The 17724-nt window shown below is 53.2% G+C and overlaps 7 protein-coding genes across 7 annotated transcripts; 2 read left to right on the top strand and 5 right to left on the bottom strand.

The window, feature by feature from the left end:
• Window positions 1-143: 143 nt before the first annotated feature.
• BO97DRAFT_364292 (putative TFIIIC transcription initiation factor complex subunits Tfc3) lies at window positions 144-6507 on the top strand. Its single transcript, XM_025692537.1, has 3 exons — window positions 144-531; window positions 754-1850; window positions 1905-6507. Exons 1-3 carry the CDS (start codon window positions 465-467, stop codon window positions 6306-6308), a joined length of 5568 nt encoding a protein of 1855 aa, XP_025554041.1. The 5' UTR covers window positions 144-464; the 3' UTR covers window positions 6309-6507.
• Window positions 6508-6874: 367 nt separating this feature from the next.
• Window positions 6875-8082, top strand: BO97DRAFT_422239 (uncharacterized protein; the record flags this gene model as incomplete). The annotated part of the gene is made up of 3 exons (XM_025696781.1): window positions 6875-7747; window positions 7831-7855; window positions 7934-8082. 3 exons carry the CDS (start codon window positions 6875-6877, stop codon window positions 8080-8082), a joined length of 1047 nt encoding a protein of 348 aa, XP_025554040.1.
• A 1849-nt stretch (window positions 8083-9931) lies between these two features.
• BO97DRAFT_385882 (ubiquitin-conjugating enzyme E2) lies at window positions 9932-10617 on the bottom strand (the record flags this gene model as incomplete). Its single annotated transcript, XM_025693502.1, has 1 exon — window positions 9932-10617. A coding segment is annotated over exon 1 (426 nt), but the record flags the coding sequence as incomplete, so codon positions are not given.
• Window positions 10618-10906: 289 nt separating this feature from the next.
• BO97DRAFT_364289 (DHHC family palmitoyltransferase) lies at window positions 10907-12885 on the bottom strand. Its single transcript, XM_025692536.1, has 2 exons — window positions 12486-12885; window positions 10907-12378 (listed from the first exon to the last, which is right to left on the bottom strand). The coding sequence occupies exons 1-2, from the start codon at window positions 12688-12690 to the stop codon at window positions 10973-10975; spliced, it is 1611 nt and encodes a 536-aa protein (XP_025554038.1). The 5' UTR covers window positions 12691-12885; the 3' UTR covers window positions 10907-10972.
• A 162-nt stretch (window positions 12886-13047) lies between these two features.
• On the bottom strand, window positions 13048-15188 carry BO97DRAFT_403918 (rhomboid family membrane protein). Its single transcript, XM_025694842.1, has 3 exons — window positions 14467-15188; window positions 13395-14413; window positions 13048-13339 (listed from the first exon to the last, which is right to left on the bottom strand). Exons 1-3 carry the CDS (start codon window positions 14930-14932, stop codon window positions 13283-13285), a joined length of 1542 nt encoding a protein of 513 aa, XP_025554037.1. The 5' UTR covers window positions 14933-15188; the 3' UTR covers window positions 13048-13282.
• Window positions 15189-15870: 682 nt separating this feature from the next.
• Window positions 15871-16779, bottom strand: BO97DRAFT_259441 (uncharacterized protein). Its single transcript, XM_025690889.1, has one exon. It carries the CDS (start codon window positions 16492-16494, stop codon window positions 16039-16041), a length of 456 nt encoding a protein of 151 aa, XP_025554036.1. The 5' UTR covers window positions 16495-16779; the 3' UTR covers window positions 15871-16038.
• Window positions 16249-17416, bottom strand: BO97DRAFT_259369 (serine palmitoyltransferase small subunit family protein). The gene is made up of 2 exons (XM_025690888.1): window positions 16441-17416; window positions 16249-16385 (listed from the first exon to the last, which is right to left on the bottom strand). Exon 1 carries the CDS (start codon window positions 17030-17032, stop codon window positions 16586-16588), a length of 447 nt encoding a protein of 148 aa, XP_025554035.1. The 5' UTR covers window positions 17033-17416; the 3' UTR covers window positions 16249-16385; window positions 16441-16585.
• Between the last annotated feature and the right edge of the window lie 308 nt (window positions 17417-17724).

Here is a 17724-nt window from a genome sequence, read left to right as displayed (position 1 = left end):
AGACGGACATCCCGATATCCCGGTCTCGAGCGGAATGCAACTGGCATAAGGACCGTGAGGAGAGCAGCAGTTTATGATTTCCGAGAGCATATAAATTGTCGCTCACGGCATTGACCCGAATGTAGGCAGGTGTACATTCTAGCATACTTTCCAACTCCTTAATTACTACAATCAATGTCAACAAAAAAGTGATCTCCAATGAGCGATTCCATGGCAAAGGATGTAACCACTACTCACGTGATACATCAATCACTATCACGTGAGCGAGACCCCGCCCAGCAATTCGGCCTCAACTTCCCAGCTTTTTCCTCCACGACGCTGGTTCGAATCGCGCCTCGGTCTCTGCCAATTTCCTGCCACTCGAAAACTCCGTTGTCCAGGCAATGGCCTGAAATCGATTTCCGCTGCAGGGGAATTTTCCGAATCGAGATTGAACAGTACGAGGCAGTGATTATGGGGATAAGATGGCCCCAAGTCTTCGGGACCTGATTGATTATCTGCTTGCAGAGATTGCTCTCTGTGGCGACCAAGGTCGGTTTCATGTCTTTTCCTTTTGCTTCAATCAAGTCGAAGTGGTGGTGATGCTCCACCACCACTAAAAATTTCCAGCACACTTGGCCCTGCATCTTGCATGCATCCGATTGGACCAGCCTACTTCAATCTACATCTACAAGTAGCTTAAATCCAAGCCCGTCTTTCTTTTTTGACAGGTCAAGAATACCATTCAACGACCATGCCACTAACGTCTTCCAGGTGCATCACCATCGGACATACTAGGGTTCGTTGATACATTCTATGCCAGATTCTCGCAAGATGCTCCGGAGCGTAAACACGCCGTGGACAGACGCTTCCAAGACAAAGTCTGGTCCTGGCTGACCAAGAACCCGGAAATCTCCGTGGGCAAAAACCGAGAAGGAAACCATCTTGGTCTTCGCGAAGTCGCGGAATTGTCCAACGATGAATCCTCCGCCAATACACATGCTCCGACTTTGCAGTCTGGCCCCGTTCGCGTATTCGTCTCAAGAGAGCGAACATGGTTAGCAATCACCGGCCACGAGCCGGATGAAACCAAGGTTTTGCCCACTGAATTTGCACTTCTCTCAATCATTGCGTCCCGCAAGCACAAAGGCATTGTTCAGACAGATCTAGTCAAGGCTAGTGGTCAGGACAAGCGGTCCGTGCCCAAGCGAACAGACGCCCTGCATCAAAAAGGCTACATCGAGAAGCGAGCAATCCAGATCAAAGCTGCCCGGACAAGTCTGTGCACCCTTCGTCGGTTCCTAACATCAGAACCCGCTCAGCAACCCGACCAACATTCCGCAGAGGCTGATAGAACGCGGATGATTGACTTCAATAAATTCACCGGGGAGCTCTTTGACATCTTGAGGGAGTACAAACTGATTTCCCGCAACGATCTCAAATCGAAGCTCGGGTTTGCAGACCACTGGCGCTGGAGAATCCTGTCCCGGGCGCTACGCAAGTTCGAGCGTATCGGGGTCTTGAAGCGCGTGAAAGCTTTATCTCAGTACGCGCATACTTTGAAAAAGTTTCATCCATGCGTTTTGCTCATTCGGGAGCCTACGGACAAAGATATCGAGCTGTTCCATGAGTTCAGTCGAGGCATCTTGTCCAATCTGGAGCAGGAAGATAATGTAGAATTGGACGACGAGTTGGACCAGGAAGGACCGACGGCGGCACCGCAAGCCGCCCCGAATACCGCTTTGGTGAAGCGGGAGCAAGAAGTGGAAGACGCTGGCCGAATTCTCCCTTCTTGGAACCCTGACCGCAACATCCATAATCTCATCTTCGAAACGATAGATAATGCGGGTACCGAGGGTGTCACCAATCAGGTAAGCAAAGGGTTGAAGGCATCGCGACATCAGGATTACTGACGCCTCGATCAGGGGATAATCAGAAACTGCTTCGGATACTACTACCGCAGACCACTAGAGAACGCAATCAGTCGCCTTACAGATTGCTGGCAGTTATCACAGCCACTGCATCTACGTCATCTGGCTGTGGTACGAGACACAGAGCTTCAACGAACCATCACGCACTACGTCCACTATACGGCATTGAGCTTCCAGGAGCTAGTCAATGCAGGAGATGCGCTGTGGGAGGCGGTTGAGTTCCGCCCGAAGAATGCTAAGGCTGATAACATCCGACCACCTCCCGTCGATGCCGTGCCTCGTTTAGATCAATATGCGCTACCAATTGATCCTCCGAGCAAGGAAGTTCTAAAACGCGGTGAAGCTTCCCTTTTGGAGTGTATTCTCGTCGCCAAGCCACCGAACTACGTTTGCTCTAGTCGAGACCCTGTGGCGGTGCAGCAGCAAAATGGTACGTATGTAATTCAGCAGCGGCTTAAGGGTTCTGCTGGTTTTGGGACTAGTCCGCTACGGCCGAAGTCTACACCAGTCGTGGTCAAAGAGGAGAATTCCGAAGTCTCCGATGAAGACATGGTCGAAGCGAAGCCGGCGAGGAGCCGTATTAAGAAGCATGACCCAGAACGTTTCAAGGGCATGTCCGAGAAAGAAAGACTGAGAGCTATGGGATATGACGAGTCGTGGACAGATTACAGTGTTTTGCTCATAGAGCGATCGAACCCGGGCGTGTACGTCACCCCACGAGGCCGGCGAAGGGCGGCGGGCAACCGACAGGGACGTCCTCGGGCCAGCCGAATTGCAGTGTTCAAGTCTTCGAGACTGTCATCCTTCCCGTGGTTCCAGAATCAGATTGTCGAAGAGATTGGCACTCCTGCCATTCATTCCCGGTCATCGCCTCAACCACCCCGACTGGAACAAACGCCTGCGCCTACGTTGGCAGATTCTGACACGGCTCCCGGGTCCCCAATGCCTTCCACCTCTACCCATCAGCGAGGGAGTAAGCGAAGCCTACGGCAGCGTGAGTCGGATGTTGCAACTGAACCAGGGACTGGAAGCGCTCGAAAGCAACGGAAACTCACTGAGAGGAAGTCGGAAGACGTCGCGGTACCTGTTGATGCCAACAGCACCAGCCCCTCCATTCCCAACGAAGGAGAGGACCCAGCTGGCCAGACAAGCCGTGTAGCATCGAACCAGCGCACGAAACGGAAACGAGCCGTTTCTCCTAAAGATGGAAACCAAAAGGGAACTGATCCGCCCGAGACCCCGCAGAATGGGGACAACGCCGCTACACGCATTTCCACACGAAACCGATCTCTTCGGGCACCTGCAAGTGAAGCTAGCCCATCACCGAAGAAGCCCCGTGCGAACAATACTCTACGGAAGTGGCTCGCAACATCTCAAACACCAAAGAGGGCGACACGGAGTAATGCAGATGCTGAGCCAACAGCAGAATCCCTTCCAGCCTCTAATGGTACCGATAGCAAAGACAGTGACGCAACGGCTACCCACATCGACTCTGATACAGCAAATGTTGATAGCACAGATGATCATCCAGCCGCAGATCAAGTGAATGTCCCATCCCCGTCAATCACCCAAGTTGCGCCCGAGACAGAAGAAGCGGAGACACCATCTCAGCAATCAGCGGACAAGCGACGCAAGACCAGAAGCGGAAAAGGCGGATCGGTTGCTGTGCTTCGCCGGCATATCGTCATGGAAATCCTGGATCAAGCTGGAGGAGCTTACCCAATGGGCACAGAGCTCTGGTATCCGTTCATGACCGCATGGCAGAAGACCCGCTACAAGGAGGTCCCGGACCTTCGCACGGTCAGATCTGTTGTGAAGGGCTTGGTTGATGCTGGCAAGCTGAGTCAGTTGACATTCAGTGGTCGTGATAGCAAAGGTGTTATGGTGACGAAGAGCATCATCTGTAGAGTGGAAATGCAGGCCAACGATCCTCTCATCAAAGACTTGCAAAAAAATATGCTAGCGGCAGACCGATATTACTTCCCGGAAAATGTTGAAATCGACCCGGAAATCAAGAAGAATGGGAGCAAACGCAAAAGAATCGACGAGGGCCGATTCAACAAGCGCTTTCCCCAGTTGCCTGACGAGCTCACAGTGCAACTGCATAACAAGCCAGCGTCTGTTGTTGCGATCGAGAAAAGGCGAGATATGGCCATGCGAAGGGAATTGCTCGAACATATGGCTATGGAGGAAGACTTTGATCCATTTAGCGGCTCTGAGATTGTTCGACTCATGACATTCCGACGTCGGGCAGGAAAGAACGGGGCCCGGGGGTTAACATCTATTGCCAGGCCATACCCAGTGAGCAAGGAAGAGAGACAGCTACAAAGACGTCGTGCAGCAGCTGAATTGGCCTCTATTCGCAAAATGCGGCGTCTCTGGTCTTCACTGGCTCCATACTCGATGCTCATGAATACCAAGTCGACCTTCATACCCACCACGGGAACATTCTCGACAGAAGCTGGTATCCCTGCACTGCAGGCCGCCAAAGACCGTGCAAGAGCAGCTGCAAGAAAGAATATGCTCATCCCGGCCACTGAGTTGCCGCATTCTCTGGAGGACATACTCAAGTCCCGGAGGCACACTCTTGATTACTCTACAAGTAGTGATCCGCGCTCGCGCCAGTTCTTCCATGAAACCAATACCATCTCTCGATGGGAGCTTGAAAATGAGGGTCTGCTTGCGCGCAAGAGCTCTGATATCACGTTCATCAATCAAACGGTGTCGGAAATGGAAAGCTCTGGCATAGAAAGTGGTATACGTTTTGATTTCGATGAAAGCTTTGGGGAAGTCATCACACCGCGACTGTCTGTGACAACCCGGCAGAGACGTCGACGGTCTGAGGCCGCCCCAATGGCACCTCAAAATCGCCGGATAGCCAGAATCGACGAATTTATGGCAGGTGACAACAAAGTACCCATGTCGAGTCAACAGCTGAACAACCGGAGCACGATTCTCAAGAGGAACCGGGCTACTTTGTCACCCGAGACGGTTCGGCGGATCATGGTTGCTTTTGCTGTTGTACGCAGTCTGGCAGGGGGGTCGGACGCACGTAATATTGACTGGAGTCTTATGTTCCATTGCTTTCCAGACATGGACCCGAAAGACGTAGCGGACAGAAGCCGTTTTGTCCTCAACAAATACCGACTGCAGATCGTCAAAATGCAGAGTGATTTCCATGAGAGGTTCCTCGAAGCTTATGCCAACGATGAAGTGCCACCCATTGACTACGATGATCTATATGGCTATGACTGGGAGGGAGTGGTCGATTGGGCAAGCCTTCATCTCGACATACCCAAATCGGAGAGAGTTCCTGATTTACCAGCTACAAGGGAGCAATTGGATGGCATGTTCGATGTCCGGGAGGAGCCAACAAACGCTCTGGACGAACTGTACCATGCCAATCAGTCGACCACTCTTAGCCGCAAACGCGCGTTGGCAGCCGGGGTCACATTCGCCATGCCATTAGCCAACAAGATGACTGGGACCCAGCCGCGAAAAGCCGAATTGGGCCGTCTGGAAGTAGTCAAGACGTGGGTTCGGGCGAATGTCATAACGCCGGAGCCAACGTACCGCCCGACGGAGGCCCGACAAAGTCTGGAACGATTTGGAGAACCACTTGTCCACCAGGCGCTGCAATCGCTGGTCACAGAACGTGCTCTTTATATGGGCAACCGGGGTCGCATCACTCCAGGACGCAACTACGATATTACAGAGTACTTCTTGCTCGCCATCAGCAAGCGACGAGCTATTGAGAGCACCGAGCTGCGCCGGGCCCATCGGTTCAAGGCAGAGATATTGGATTCCGCGCTTCGGGATCAGGGATTCGCTGAAATTGACTGGAACGCGGAAGACGGGGACATACTTGTGGTCATTAACATGCTCTCAGCTGGTCGGATAGTTCTCAAACCGCGTGACCCGCCCAGGGACAGATATGGCTTGACGGAGGGTGGGTATCTGACACGACAGATGGACAAGAAGAAGCTTAGGTTTGTGGTTGAGATTTGGCCCACGGACTCTTATGTATTTGGGAATCCGGTGCAGGAGAAGATGAGTGCGGTGACGCCGCCGCGTTTGCCTGAAAGTATCGACCCGGTGACATCGTTACCAGCGAAAATTCCGTTGTGGTATGATATTCATGGAGACTTCGTCCGAGTGCTGTGGGACTTGGCTATCGCGGCAGTGGTGGGATGTGTCGCAACGAGGCCTGGGATTAGCGCTCGTAGCATTGCCGCCATGTTGAAACCGACGATGGGAGGGTGGGAGGTGCAGCTCTTGCTCGAGTGGATGAAGGAGGTTGGGGTGGTGAAGCTGGATTGGACGGGGATGGAGACGAAGCATGACGAGGACGAGCCGGGCTGGAAAGTGGATGAGTGGTGGTGGATGGTGCTGAACTGATCTATGATCTGAGATCTCACAGGTAAGACTTGGAGAATCTGTACTGTACTATACAGGCGTTGATGACCAGGTTTTGGGTTGGTAAGTATTGATGCTGGATAAGTACAGTAGTTGGTAGTTGTTGTTTACTAACACTTTGTTTGTCAATGTGTTATACTTGCCATAGTTTTCTGTTCTGTATATAACCATTCTGAACTTGTCTTGTCTCATTGCAGCAAGGAACCCACACTATTCCTTGTGCTCTATACAACCTGAACTTTCTCAATATTCACTGCCACTGGCAGACAACCCACCTAATCCACCTTCCCCTTCGCAACGTGGACCTCCTAGTTGATTCCCTCATTCACCTCGCCTGAATAAACAGCGAACGCAATCATAAAAATACCATGATTCCTCTCCTCCTTCACATTCTTGCACTTCTCCTCACCTTCACCCTCTTCATCACCATTCTTTCCCTCCTCATTCTCATCCAACTTTCACCACCACACCCACAACAACAACAACAACAAAGCCCAACCCCAACAAACCCAACCCCAACCCTCCCGTCAGATTCAAAAGAACAAACCATGACCCGCAAAAGAAACCGCAAACCCAACGGCCACAGGCGAAGCAATCCCAGAAGACCGCACCAGGGCGTTCTCCCCTCCATCGAACCCCCCAATCCAACTGCCGCACCAGCAGGACAGGGCCAGCTCAACACAACCGCCCAGCCACGGTTCGGGCTCTCCTCGTGGCGGGAAACCAGGGAGGGAGCTCGACTTCTTGATCAGATTGGAGTTGGACATGGTGGTGGAGTTGCGAGAGAGAGGGGAAGGCCCAGCGCGGAGTACGGTGCGGATTACGGTGCAGATGGCCAGGAAGCTGGGGGCTATAACGTTATGGGAAGAGGTATGGGCGCAAGCCAGAACGCAGCAGGCTATATTGTGCCCGAGGGTAGGTTGAAGCGTGGTATTGGCGGTGGGAGTTTTGTCGTCGCTGGGGATCATACAGGGTACAATGCATGCATCAATGCAGGGCACGGAGACTATTCTGCAGGTTATCGTGCTCAGTACGGTTCGGGAAATGATGCAGGCTATCATGCGAAGTACAGCAGGGGCCATGTCGCTGGCTACAACGCCAAATCCCAACTCAGAGGCAACGACCTCTCCCATCTCATCCACCACGATCGAGTCTCCGAAGCTGCCGTCAACGCTGCCAGCAACCTCCTCCTACCGGTTCACCCGCGCAACAGAGCCTCAAGCGCTTATGTTCCGCTCGAGAACGACGAAGAGTTCGGTTCCGGGGAACTCATAGAGCCTCCTTGTGTGGCCGCGCTCCGTGACACTGATAGTGTGGCCAGCAATACGAGGGATACGAGTTTGAATTGCATCTTCTGCGGAGGCAGAGGGCATAGGACTGGGGAGTGTCCCGATAGGTGGGGTAACGAGGGGCGACGGGCTGTAAGTTTATCTTTTATTCCGTGGGGATGGTATTCGGTACAGGTTCGTGCGTGTTGTGACTGACTGGTTGTGCCCGCGAGTAGGAGGGGATTCAGGATCAAGCTGTGAGTATAGTATAATTCTTCTTGTGTTTGAAGGGGGGACGTGTGGTGTGTCGTTAAGTGGATGCTAATACGATCCCTGCAGCTGCAGACTTCAGGAGTGATGACGAGGGCGAAGAGACGCAGGCTGAGGGGTATCCAGCGGCAGATGAGGAGCCAGAGGACAGTGCCGAAGGCGGCGGATTTGGAGGAGATACAGGAGGATCTGAACCCGGGGGTATGCTGTACTTCTGAAGAGCGAAGTCAGGGAGAGCAGTCTGTCGACCTGGATGATGTGTTGCGGCGGATCATTGAGGATATGACGTGACTTTTGTGTTTTTTTCTGGTTGCTAGGAACCGCTGAGCAAATGAGATTTCCTGTTGAATAATAAATGATCGTACTGGTGATGCTTCATGAGTGCTCCGTGTAGGCCCTGCGAAACTTGTTAATCTCTCGTCCTGATGGCTCCAAGCAGAGAACAACCTCGAACCGCTACCGAGGTGCGCACCGCGATGACTTCTTGCTAGCAACAGACTCAGAAGCCTTATTTCATTCGGCTCTAGCTCATAAAGGCTTTCGGTCCTACTATCTCTTTGGATTGTCGGGTGGTCTGGCTGCCTAGTATAGGACCACTGCGAAAGAGTAGTAAGCCAAAGACCGTATCATCCACTGTGGCTCGGTCTGTTCTCTTGCTCCATCGAATGAAGCATCTCAGGACGAGGTCAGGACTGCGAGACCGAAGAAAGAAGGTCCGGGTATCTGGATATGCTTGGTTACTCATGTCTCATCAAGTCTAGCAATGAGAGTAATGCACACGAAGGTATCTTTATGGACTCTTTCCGCTCTTTCGGGACCCATGTTAGACAATGGACCTGGCCAGAGCGAGACTGTTGGAAGCACGAAAGGAAGCAATTGCATTAGGTTGGACTTGAGAGGATCTTAATTCCGAGTTGATGGGGATTGCAAACGGTCTATTGTTGCAGGAGCTCTGATACTGTCTTGGATGAGAGTACGACTGGTTTTCTACCGGCTGAAGAAGAAAGGAATGATACGTGCAGCCTGCGCTTTGCCCCCTACCAAAACAAAGTGATCAACCCATTTCGCTAGCCTATGTTCTCGTGGAATCCTCTTCTAGAAATCTTCCTACCTGTTGCAAGCTTCGTGAAGAAGGTCCCAACTGATGCCCAGGCAGGAACTGTCAGCCCAACCATTAGCAACCAGTCTGCAACTCTTTGCTATCTACCTTAGCCAACCGGACAACATCTCTGGCTCATTCATCATCAGGAGCCGCTGCTCGCGGTTCATTTTAACGTTTCGCAGGACTTTCGACACCTACATCCAAGATCCAGATAAGAGATGTCTGAATAGAGCGCTATAATACGGGGAAAACTTCTGATTCGAGGTTATAATCCAGTATACCAACATCGAAGCTTCAAGACAAAAAGGATACAAATACACGCTTTAGCCTTTCCAACGCCAAAATAACCCTTTCTTTTATGGCTGACGGGGAGTATAGTTACTCGTCTCGGGCAATGCGCCGGAGGATCATGATTGCTAAAGCGATGACCACGCCGACGATGGCTCGGTCGAGCCAGGGGGTATCGGGGGATATTTGCTGCTGTTGTTGTTGCCGGGGCTGGGGCTGGGGCTGAGGCTGAGGTTGAGGCAATACTTGCTGTGACTGTGTATGGTCTCGTTGCACCACCGGTGTGTGCTGTGATGTGGGTTGTAGATCTGGGATGTCAGGCACTGGCGGAGTCTCCGATGATTGGGGTGCTATCGTGGGTGGTTGGGGTTGTTGGTGCTGTTCCGGCGAGTCGTTCGGACGTTCCTCCACGGGGGCGTCTACCCTGTCTTTCCCTTCAGCTTCTTCACCCTCCTCTTTGACCTCGATACCCTCCTCTTTACCCTCATCCCCCGTCCCACCCTCACGCCCCCCATCATCATCATCATCATCAGAAGGAACCCTCACCCCCCGTCCACGACAATAACCCCACCAAGCCTCCAAAACCTCCCTATTCGTCCTCCCCTGCCCATCCCCACCATCGCCCTCCCCATCATCCCCCATAAACTCCCCCCCACTACACCCCTCACACCTCCACCCCCGGGACTCCAGCGCATACCGTCTCCGCACCTCAACCCCAACATCCAACCCGCCAACCTGCCCCCGCGCATCCCCATCCATAAAGCTCCGCAACGCAATCAACGCCGTCCGAATCCCCCAAGCAGGCTGCCATGTCTCCTCATGATGGCCCGAGATGCTAAGACAGATCTCACGATTGACCTCGAAGCGGCCCGAGGGCGTCAGGAAGCGGAAAGACGGCGGGCGGAGCGGGTACGTGGGCGGCAGCACGATCCGGCCGTGGTAGATCCCGCCGCTGTAGGGTGAGGGTGGGGGCGGGCCTTGCAGCGTGAAGTGCCAGTCGTAGAGGTTGGAGGGGCTGATGGGGGCGGCGTGGAAGGTTGGGTCGGGGTTTTTGAGCAGGTCTGCTTGTTCGCGGGTTAGGCGGCGGAGGGAGGGGGTTGTCATTTTTTCTTTTTTGTTTCGGGGGTGAGCGTGGGGGTTTGGGGTTGAGGTCGTGGTGTTGGTTTAGTTTGGATTGTAGTTCGGTTCGGTTCAAGGTGGAGAGGTGGTGGTCGTTTGGAAGCGGCGCATTGTATGCTTCTTTATCGTTGGTGGGCTGGGTAGTGTTTCTCTTGCGTTATCTGTGGTTGCTGTGTTCTTGATGTGCTTGGGTAGGTTGAGCTAGGATTGGAAAAAGAGTTTGAAATCAGATGGGAGGTTGAAGTAGTGGCAGTCAGTGAGGAGGCGTGAGGGGAATGAGGAGAGGCCAACTGGCCTGAGGTGTCTGTCTGGAATGTGAGGTGGACCCGCCAGGAACAATTGCGTAATCGCCTTCATCCACACAGTATTCAGCGTTTGTCAATATTTCTACATGATATGATCCATCCCCAGACCTTGTTTCAGACTCTCGGTTCTTGTCAATCGCATCGCTCACTCGTGGGCTATATCCATACACCGTTTCGCGCGTGTGACTTACTGTCGCGTACGCACAGTACAATATACTTATAATGTGAGGCTGTCATAATCTCATACTTATATATAATCACCCCTAAGTGTACAGTGTATCAACTACCACGACATCAATCCCAATTCCTCCATTCATCGTCTCCGCGCGCGCGACCTTCCTCATCGCTCTCCTCCTCCCCATGTCGAAGACGCGGTGACATCGGGCGCAACGTCTTCATCGACACGCCGGTACTGGGCCGCTCGGGATCGCGCACCACATCCAGCGGTTGCTGTGGCGTCCACGCCGCAGCGCTATGGGCCGCAGGCGTGGCAGCATCGGCCCCCATCCAACTCTGGCTATTGTTCATATTCCGCGTGTACAGATCCCGGTAATACTGCTGCTGGTCGGCCGCCTCCTGTTCGCGGCGCAGCCGCACGCCGTCACGCGCCTCCAGGAACTTAGCGCTCGGCTCCCAATGCCAGCCATCGCCTGTCGTAGTACAGACGGGGACCGGCCACAGCAGTGGACGGCTCCCGAACAAATGCAGCAGGTTGCGCTTCCAGCCCAGATCGAAAGCATGCGGCATCTTCTCGCTGTCCTGCTCCTCCAAGTAACTCTGATACCGATCATGCTCGCGCTGGCGCTCCATCTCCGCATACGACCGCGTCAACGCCTGCCGCGCGGGGCTCAACCCGTCCCTCCCAGAGGAAAACTGCGAGGCGCCCGCCCCCTGCGGCGACGATCTCGTCAACTCCTCCTCGCCTTCCTCGGCCCGCGTCACCCCGGGAATGGCGTTGGCATGCGCATCCAGAATCTGCCCGCCGTACTCCTGCAACCGATGACCTAGACCCCCTCCTCCAGTACCTCCTTCCCCACCATCCAAATCATGCTGGCCCCCGCTCAGCGCCTCGTAGCGATGGCGATCCAGCACCTTACGCAACGGCGAGACATACCTCGTCTTCTCCAAGCACTCAATGGTCGTAACCCCACGCACAGCCAAACTAATATGCCACGCAGTGAACCCAGAGAGCACCAGGCCAATAATGCCGCCCAGAACCGCCAACAACACCACGTTTATCGGCAACATCTTATCAAAATCCACATACTTGCTATCATCGAGCATCTCATTCCAGATCCACGTGGACGCGACCACGAAATCCACCCAGCAGAACACGGACGTGTAGATCAGGAACAGTAGGAACGCCTTGTAGTTGTACAGCCCCACGCAGGTCGCCAGCCAGGGGCAGTGGTGGTCCATCTTCAGCACGCAGCGCTTGCAGGTCGAGCAGTGGTGCGCGCGGTCCGGCTTGGGACACTGGCACTTCTTGCAGAACCGCGATCCGCCCGTCGAATTGACCGTGTAGGCTGTGTACTGAGGTAGTTCCGTCACAGGCAGCGCGCTGTATTCGTGCTGTTGGCTCCGGCGGCCGTTGCTGCCGGATGGCTTGAGCGGGCTGCCCGGGTCCGTGAATACCGCTACCGTGTAGCAGGCGTTTAGGCAGATGTATAGGAAGATTCCCAGGAGGGAGCTGGGTAGGCCTAGCAATAGCAGCAACAAAAACAGTCAGTTAAGAGCTGAGCAATGACAGAGGATTCCACTGTATAAACTCCCCCCTCCCCCTTCTCCCCCGGGAATGAAATCTCACCGATCCAGATACTACTATGTTGCACCGACTTGAAGCCCACACTGGCCTCCACCCACACGGCCCACGTCGTCAACCCGTAAACGAAGGCCAGGGGGAAGAACGACGCCGCGGTGCAGCAGTAGCGTTCGATGCGCAGCGCCCAGGCTCGCGGTCGTCGCTTCGGCCACGACGGCGATAACGGCGGTGATGCTGCTAAGGTTGCCATGGCTCAAGAAAGTTGCCGGGGAAGTCGTCGAGCGGCCGATCGAGTCTGTGGTTCAGGTGCTATCAGATCATGGCAGTCAGACAGAATATAGGAGAAAGGAACGTTATAGGCAATCTTGACGCAATGAAGAAAAAAACAATCGATGTAGTAAGGCAGGAAGAACGCCGAGGAGTAGGCATCCGAGATGACGGATCTCATCGGCGGTGATTACGACGCTGTCGGCGGATGGTTACGGTACCGTATCGGGCGGACTGTCACCGCCACATCCGGTAGATCACATGTCCCGCTTTTGATCTAGCTGGTGGCGCAGTTGCTTCTTGGCTCCTGGCGTCTCATGTAAAGATTCTTATGCTTATGGTTCTCAATTCTGTTCGTTATGCATTCGCTATTCTACCAGAGATACTTTATGAACATATGACCGCTGCACTGATGCAACTCAGGCGTGCGTCGTCTCCACTAACGCCGTCGAATAATGTACTGTAATGGCCGTAGCCGATGAGAAAGAAGAAATGCCAATCAAATCGCAGAGGGATATTCAGATGATGCAAAAATCATATGCCGATGAATCGAAAATGCCATATATCAGATGCGTCTAAGTAGAGTTCTGCTCTGTCGTGATGTTCCCCTGCTCGCACCAATCCTTGATCGGCTACAACGATTGTTAGCATAATTCCACAACAAAGACCAGAAGAGAAAAAGCTTACCAAACAACTGAGTCGATAGCACCAAGAGCAATTCGACTTGGGGTATTTGTAGAAATCAATGATGAGAAGGATGAACCCGATCAGCACGGCGACTAAAGCTCCCGCGCGCACCAACCACCATGCCCACCACAGAGGCTTCCGGCCGCGGAAGAAGTTCATCGGGTTTGATTTGCCCTCAGACGACTTGAGGCTGCGCTTGCCCTTGATGAAATCGACAAGACTGGGGCCTGGAACCACCTTCTGCCCATCCTCCGGCGTGGCCGTGCCCACACCGCCGCTCATGGCTACATACGGGTTCCGTGCGAGTCCAATGCGCTCACGAAGCGCATTAGGCGACCTCAAAAGGCACAGTCCCAAAGCCAGACCCATGGTGAAGCCACCGATATGCGAGAAGTTATCCAGTCCCGGCAGAAGTCCCAAAACAAAAGACACGCCAATTCCTAGAATCATGATAACCAATTCAACAAACGGCGACTGGCGGTCTTGCCAAGTATAGAACAGATCCAAGAGATCGAGGGCGAGAATGCCGAATAGTGCCCCGGAGCAGCCGCAGGAGGCCTGGCCCTGAGCGGCGTAGTTGCCTCCGAGGACGAATCCCCAAATCCCGCTGGCCAGATACACCAGAGCATACCGCCACCATCCGATCATTTTCTCCATGGCAACACCGATCGTCATCTGCGCGAGCAAGTTGAAGCCGATGTGGACGAATCCGCTGTGAATGAACATTGGGATGATGAATCGGAACCACTGGTTCGGCTCAGGCTGGTCATCGAGCGATCCGTTGGGGGTCGGGTTTGGCACACCACTAAAGCCACACAGTTCGGACAAGGTACAATGGGCCTCGGTTGTCGTCGCGTTGGGGCAAGGGAAGAGGATCGTTTCTTTGGCATCCTGAATGCCTGGCGTATTCTTCATGCACGGGGTGTATCGCGATCCCATGTAAATCTGGAGGTACGGCGACGGACCGATCATGACATTGAACGATGGTTTAGTCTCGATCGGGGATCCTGTAAATTGAGCTGGGTCGGTCAGCATCATCCTCTCCGCCCTGTCCAATGCCCTCCAAACTTACCATTTTTGACTAATTCCACAATGAAGACAATTATTTGGATCAATGTCAGTGTATAGGTCACCCAAGCGATCTTCCTTCCCAACAAGCCCCTCTTCTGTGTTCGACGAGCGTTCGGACGCATGGCCGGCTCGATCTCGTCCGGGGACGGCGGATAATGCGTTGGTTGATGCATCCAATTCGCAGGCGGCGGGGGCCCATTCGGATACTGATTGTTGGCTTTGAGGGGGATATTCTCGGCATATTGTTCACCTTCGTTCAATCTGGCGCCAGCGGCATAGGCTCCTTGATCGGAGCCCAGTGATTGTTGACTATAGTGAAGCTGAGGGTCGGAGGCCGTTGGCTGGTAAGGATGTGTGTTGAAATCGGGATGGCCAGTTGCCGGGTACTGGGATGTGTGTGGATTGACTTGCTCGTAAGTAGGCGGATTGCTGCTGTAGCCGCTCTGATAGTAGCTGTTGGCCGCCATGTCGGATGGTCAGCCGAGTTGGTAACGGGCGCAAGGGGTGGGGGGGAGGTGATGGCTATTTGACTAAGTATTGCGACCGGCAGGGCTGATTTCGAAGGAAAGTTTTAGTAGTTGCTTTGCCTTTTGGGCGAATTCAATCTGCAACGGATGATAGTGATCGAGTTGGTGCAGGAGATTGACCGGGGTAAAGGAAGGCCGACAGACAGACAGACAGACAGGCAGGCAGTTTGGCGGTCGAGCAAGAGAACAAACAGGGCTGAAACCGATCAACAACAATGACTTAAGAGCAAGGCTCGGTCCCTGCCCCTGATGAGGCGTCAATAAAAGGCGGCGGGTAAATTACTCAAGTAGAAACTGGACAGTGACGGATCGCCCCCAACAGGTGTGGATTGTGGTTTATGCTGTCAACAATCCTTTTCGGACAGATAATAGGATTGAACACTTCAACAACAAGTCGTAGGGAATTCAGGAATTAAGATAGAAAGAAAGACTGAGTAGAACCCACCAGCAAAAGAAGAAGAAAAGAAGTTTAGGCAGGCGTCATTTAGATGGTAGTAGTCCCGTGTCTGCTCCGAATGGGCGGACGCGCCTATTTTTGGGCGGTGATCTCGTCGTCAGCCACCATGCTAGATTGATTACACGCAAGTCATCGCTGACTGCGGGCCACGCAACTTCTGGGGCCGTGACGGTCAGGTTCTGGCTGGGCACGCTGTGGCCGGGGGTTCCTCGTTCTCCTCTACGAATCCCCATTCGTCTACTCGTGCTATAAACCGGTGGCACCGCCGGTAAAACGTCGCGTCCTCGGCTTGGCAGTCAAGAATGTCCATCGCTTTGTGTCTCCAACTCTCCAAATACCTGGTGGCTGGTGGCTGGTGTCCGCTCGAGCTGCTACCTCCACCACTATCCGCCCGCAGAAGTTTTAATAAAGCGGTGACACTGCAAAGCAGACAAGAGGTTTGTGCGTTGAGTCCGAGCAAACAGCAGGAATCACGCACACACCATGCCTCCCTCAACTCGCACAGGGGTTCATTCATACTTCACATTAAGCATTACTTGACATCTAACGATACCCACTTGGTCTAGTCCACATGGTGGTCGCCTTTACATCACCGTATAGTGGGTGCGAAACCATGTGCATGAGATTTCTCTCTTGACCTTTCGACCCCTCCAAAAAAAAAGCCATACAAAACACCAATATTGTACACAGAGTGGACGGTCGACACGCATCTTGAGGGATCAACCCCCTCGGATCTGAGGGCTAAACCTCTCCGTCGCATCCCCTTCTGGCTTGTCGTCTTGCACGCTCGACACGCGTGCTCATTAATTCCGATGTCTTCCGTTCCAATCATTAAGCTCGGTCGGCGCAGAGACGCCGCTACCGGTTGTATATCATATAGTTCCCAAAACGCCGGTTCGAACTTGCAAATATGAGATGAAGGTGGCACTCGGGAACCTGTCGCAACTGTCAGCTTCGACGCGCAAGCGACGAAAGTCAAGAGATCCCTTACCTTCGTTGTTGATTCCTGATATCCACAAACCAAAATAGCAAAGTGCAGACGCATATCACGCAAAAAGAGCAATAAAAAATATAAGGATCATGGTCATGCGATCTTCGAAACCAAAACTGATAGCTCATTCGCAATCGAAGTGCTTTTAGCTCGAAGGCATAGACATCGAGTTGACGTGTGAATCGATGATACCCAAGGCAGCTCCCATTTCCTCACCGTTCTCACCCGTCAACAACCACAAAAGACGGCTGGCCTTCTGGTACAGCAGAGCGGGGAAGTAGACTAGCAGCGCCCAAAATAGAAGGGAGAGCACGACAATCACAAAGGTGTTGGCCACGAGTTTCTCGCCTGGGGTCATCACATACAGCCCGAATGTGACCTCATAGCGATAGTATTCTAACCGGATGCGGTCTGTGATTCGCTGCAAGACGTTTCGGTGGGATTTTTTCATGGATAGATGGCTAACGGCGGAGGTCGAGGTCGACATGGTGGAGGAGTATTTGTTGATTAGCTCATCCACTGCCGCCGGAGCATGGGAGGAGATGTGCGTGGAGGTGGAAGGGGTGTAGAACGACTGCATTTCGGGAGGCATCGTTCCGCGCGACTGCTCATATATACGTCGGAATGCCAATTTCAGGGGGGTCGAGGCTTCCTGAAGAGGAGCTGTTGTTCCTTGCAATTCCTTCGTCCGTAGCCTTGCCGATTGCACTCCCTTCCGTAACCAGCGGAGAAGGCGGGTCAACAGCCGTCAGAGATTTGGTCGTCGGTGTTCGATTTACGATCGTAGTAGCGTGTTGCCGTCGTCTTCTTGCTGCAGACGACAGTATCTTTCTCCGAGCGCTGCCGAACACAATTGCTATGGGAGCTCTGGAGTAGGGCGCGAGGGTGCAAAGTTGGGTTGCGAGATCGACACCCGATCGTGAGCTTGCAAATGCAGATCCGCTGGGATAGCTGGAGGTCCTACGACAATGAAGCACAGGAACGAGACGGCAACAACAACGACAACCAAGGAGTCAAGCAAAGGAGGCAAGGAGCAGATGGTATACAAAGCTTGAGAGAATAGAAGGAGAAGGGATTAAGTAGAGAAGAGCGAGCAGAAGGAAGAGTGACTTAGAAATCCTGCCCGGTAGGTCGCGGATCGAGAAAAGCGGCCCGGAATTAATGATTGGAAGAACGAACGACTGCTCAGGCAATAGTCAAGATTCTAAATTTCTTAGTTCTCTGGGATGATGCTGGGCTTGTTGGCCAAGAGTTAATCAAACCAGTCAATCGCAGTAGTCTCAG

The sequence above is a fragment of the Aspergillus homomorphus genome (assembly GCF_003184865.1).
Source record: "Aspergillus homomorphus CBS 101889 unplaced genomic scaffold BO97scaffold_7, whole genome shotgun sequence".
Lineage (NCBI taxonomy): Eukaryota > Fungi > Ascomycota > Eurotiomycetes > Eurotiales > Aspergillaceae > Aspergillus > Aspergillus homomorphus.
Note: the sequence above shows the minus strand (reverse complement) of the source record. Positions and strands in the feature narration are given on the sequence as shown.

Excerpts from the sequence above, each read along its gene's own strand:
- BO97DRAFT_364292 (XM_025692537.1), top strand. The coding sequence starts at position 465 with ATGGCCCCAAGTCTTCGGGACCTGATTGATTATCTGCTTGCAGAGATT. Across the intron at positions 532-753 it reads TGCTCTCTGTGGCGACCAAG|GTGCATCACCATCGGACATA; the intron begins GTCGGTTTCATG and ends AACGTCTTCCAG. Across the intron at positions 1,851-1,904 it reads CCGAGGGTGTCACCAATCAG|GGGATAATCAGAAACTGCTT; the intron begins GTAAGCAAAGGG and ends CGCCTCGATCAG.
- BO97DRAFT_364289 (XM_025692536.1), bottom strand. The coding sequence starts at position 12,690 with ATGGCAACCTTAGCAGCATCACCGCCGTTATCGCCGTCGTGGCCGAAG. Across the intron at positions 12,379-12,485 it reads ACATAGTAGTATCTGGATCG|GCCTACCCAGCTCCCTCCTG; the intron begins GTGAGATTTCAT and ends TGCTATTGCTAG.
- BO97DRAFT_403918 (XM_025694842.1), bottom strand. The coding sequence starts at position 14,932 with ATGGCGGCCAACAGCTACTATCAGAGCGGCTACAGCAGCAATCCGCCT. Across the intron at positions 14,414-14,466 it reads TGTGGAATTAGTCAAAAATG|CTCAATTTACAGGATCCCCG; the intron begins GTAAGTTTGGAG and ends TGACCGACCCAG. Across the intron at positions 13,340-13,394 it reads GCTATCGACTCAGTTGTTTG|CCGATCAAGGATTGGTGCGA; the intron begins GTAAGCTTTTTC and ends CAATCGTTGTAG.
- BO97DRAFT_259441 (XM_025690889.1), bottom strand. The coding sequence starts at position 16,494 with ATGCGTCTGCACTTTGCTATTTTGGTTTGTGGATATCAGGAATCAACA.
- BO97DRAFT_259369 (XM_025690888.1), bottom strand. The coding sequence starts at position 17,032 with ATGCCTCCCGAAATGCAGTCGTTCTACACCCCTTCCACCTCCACGCAC.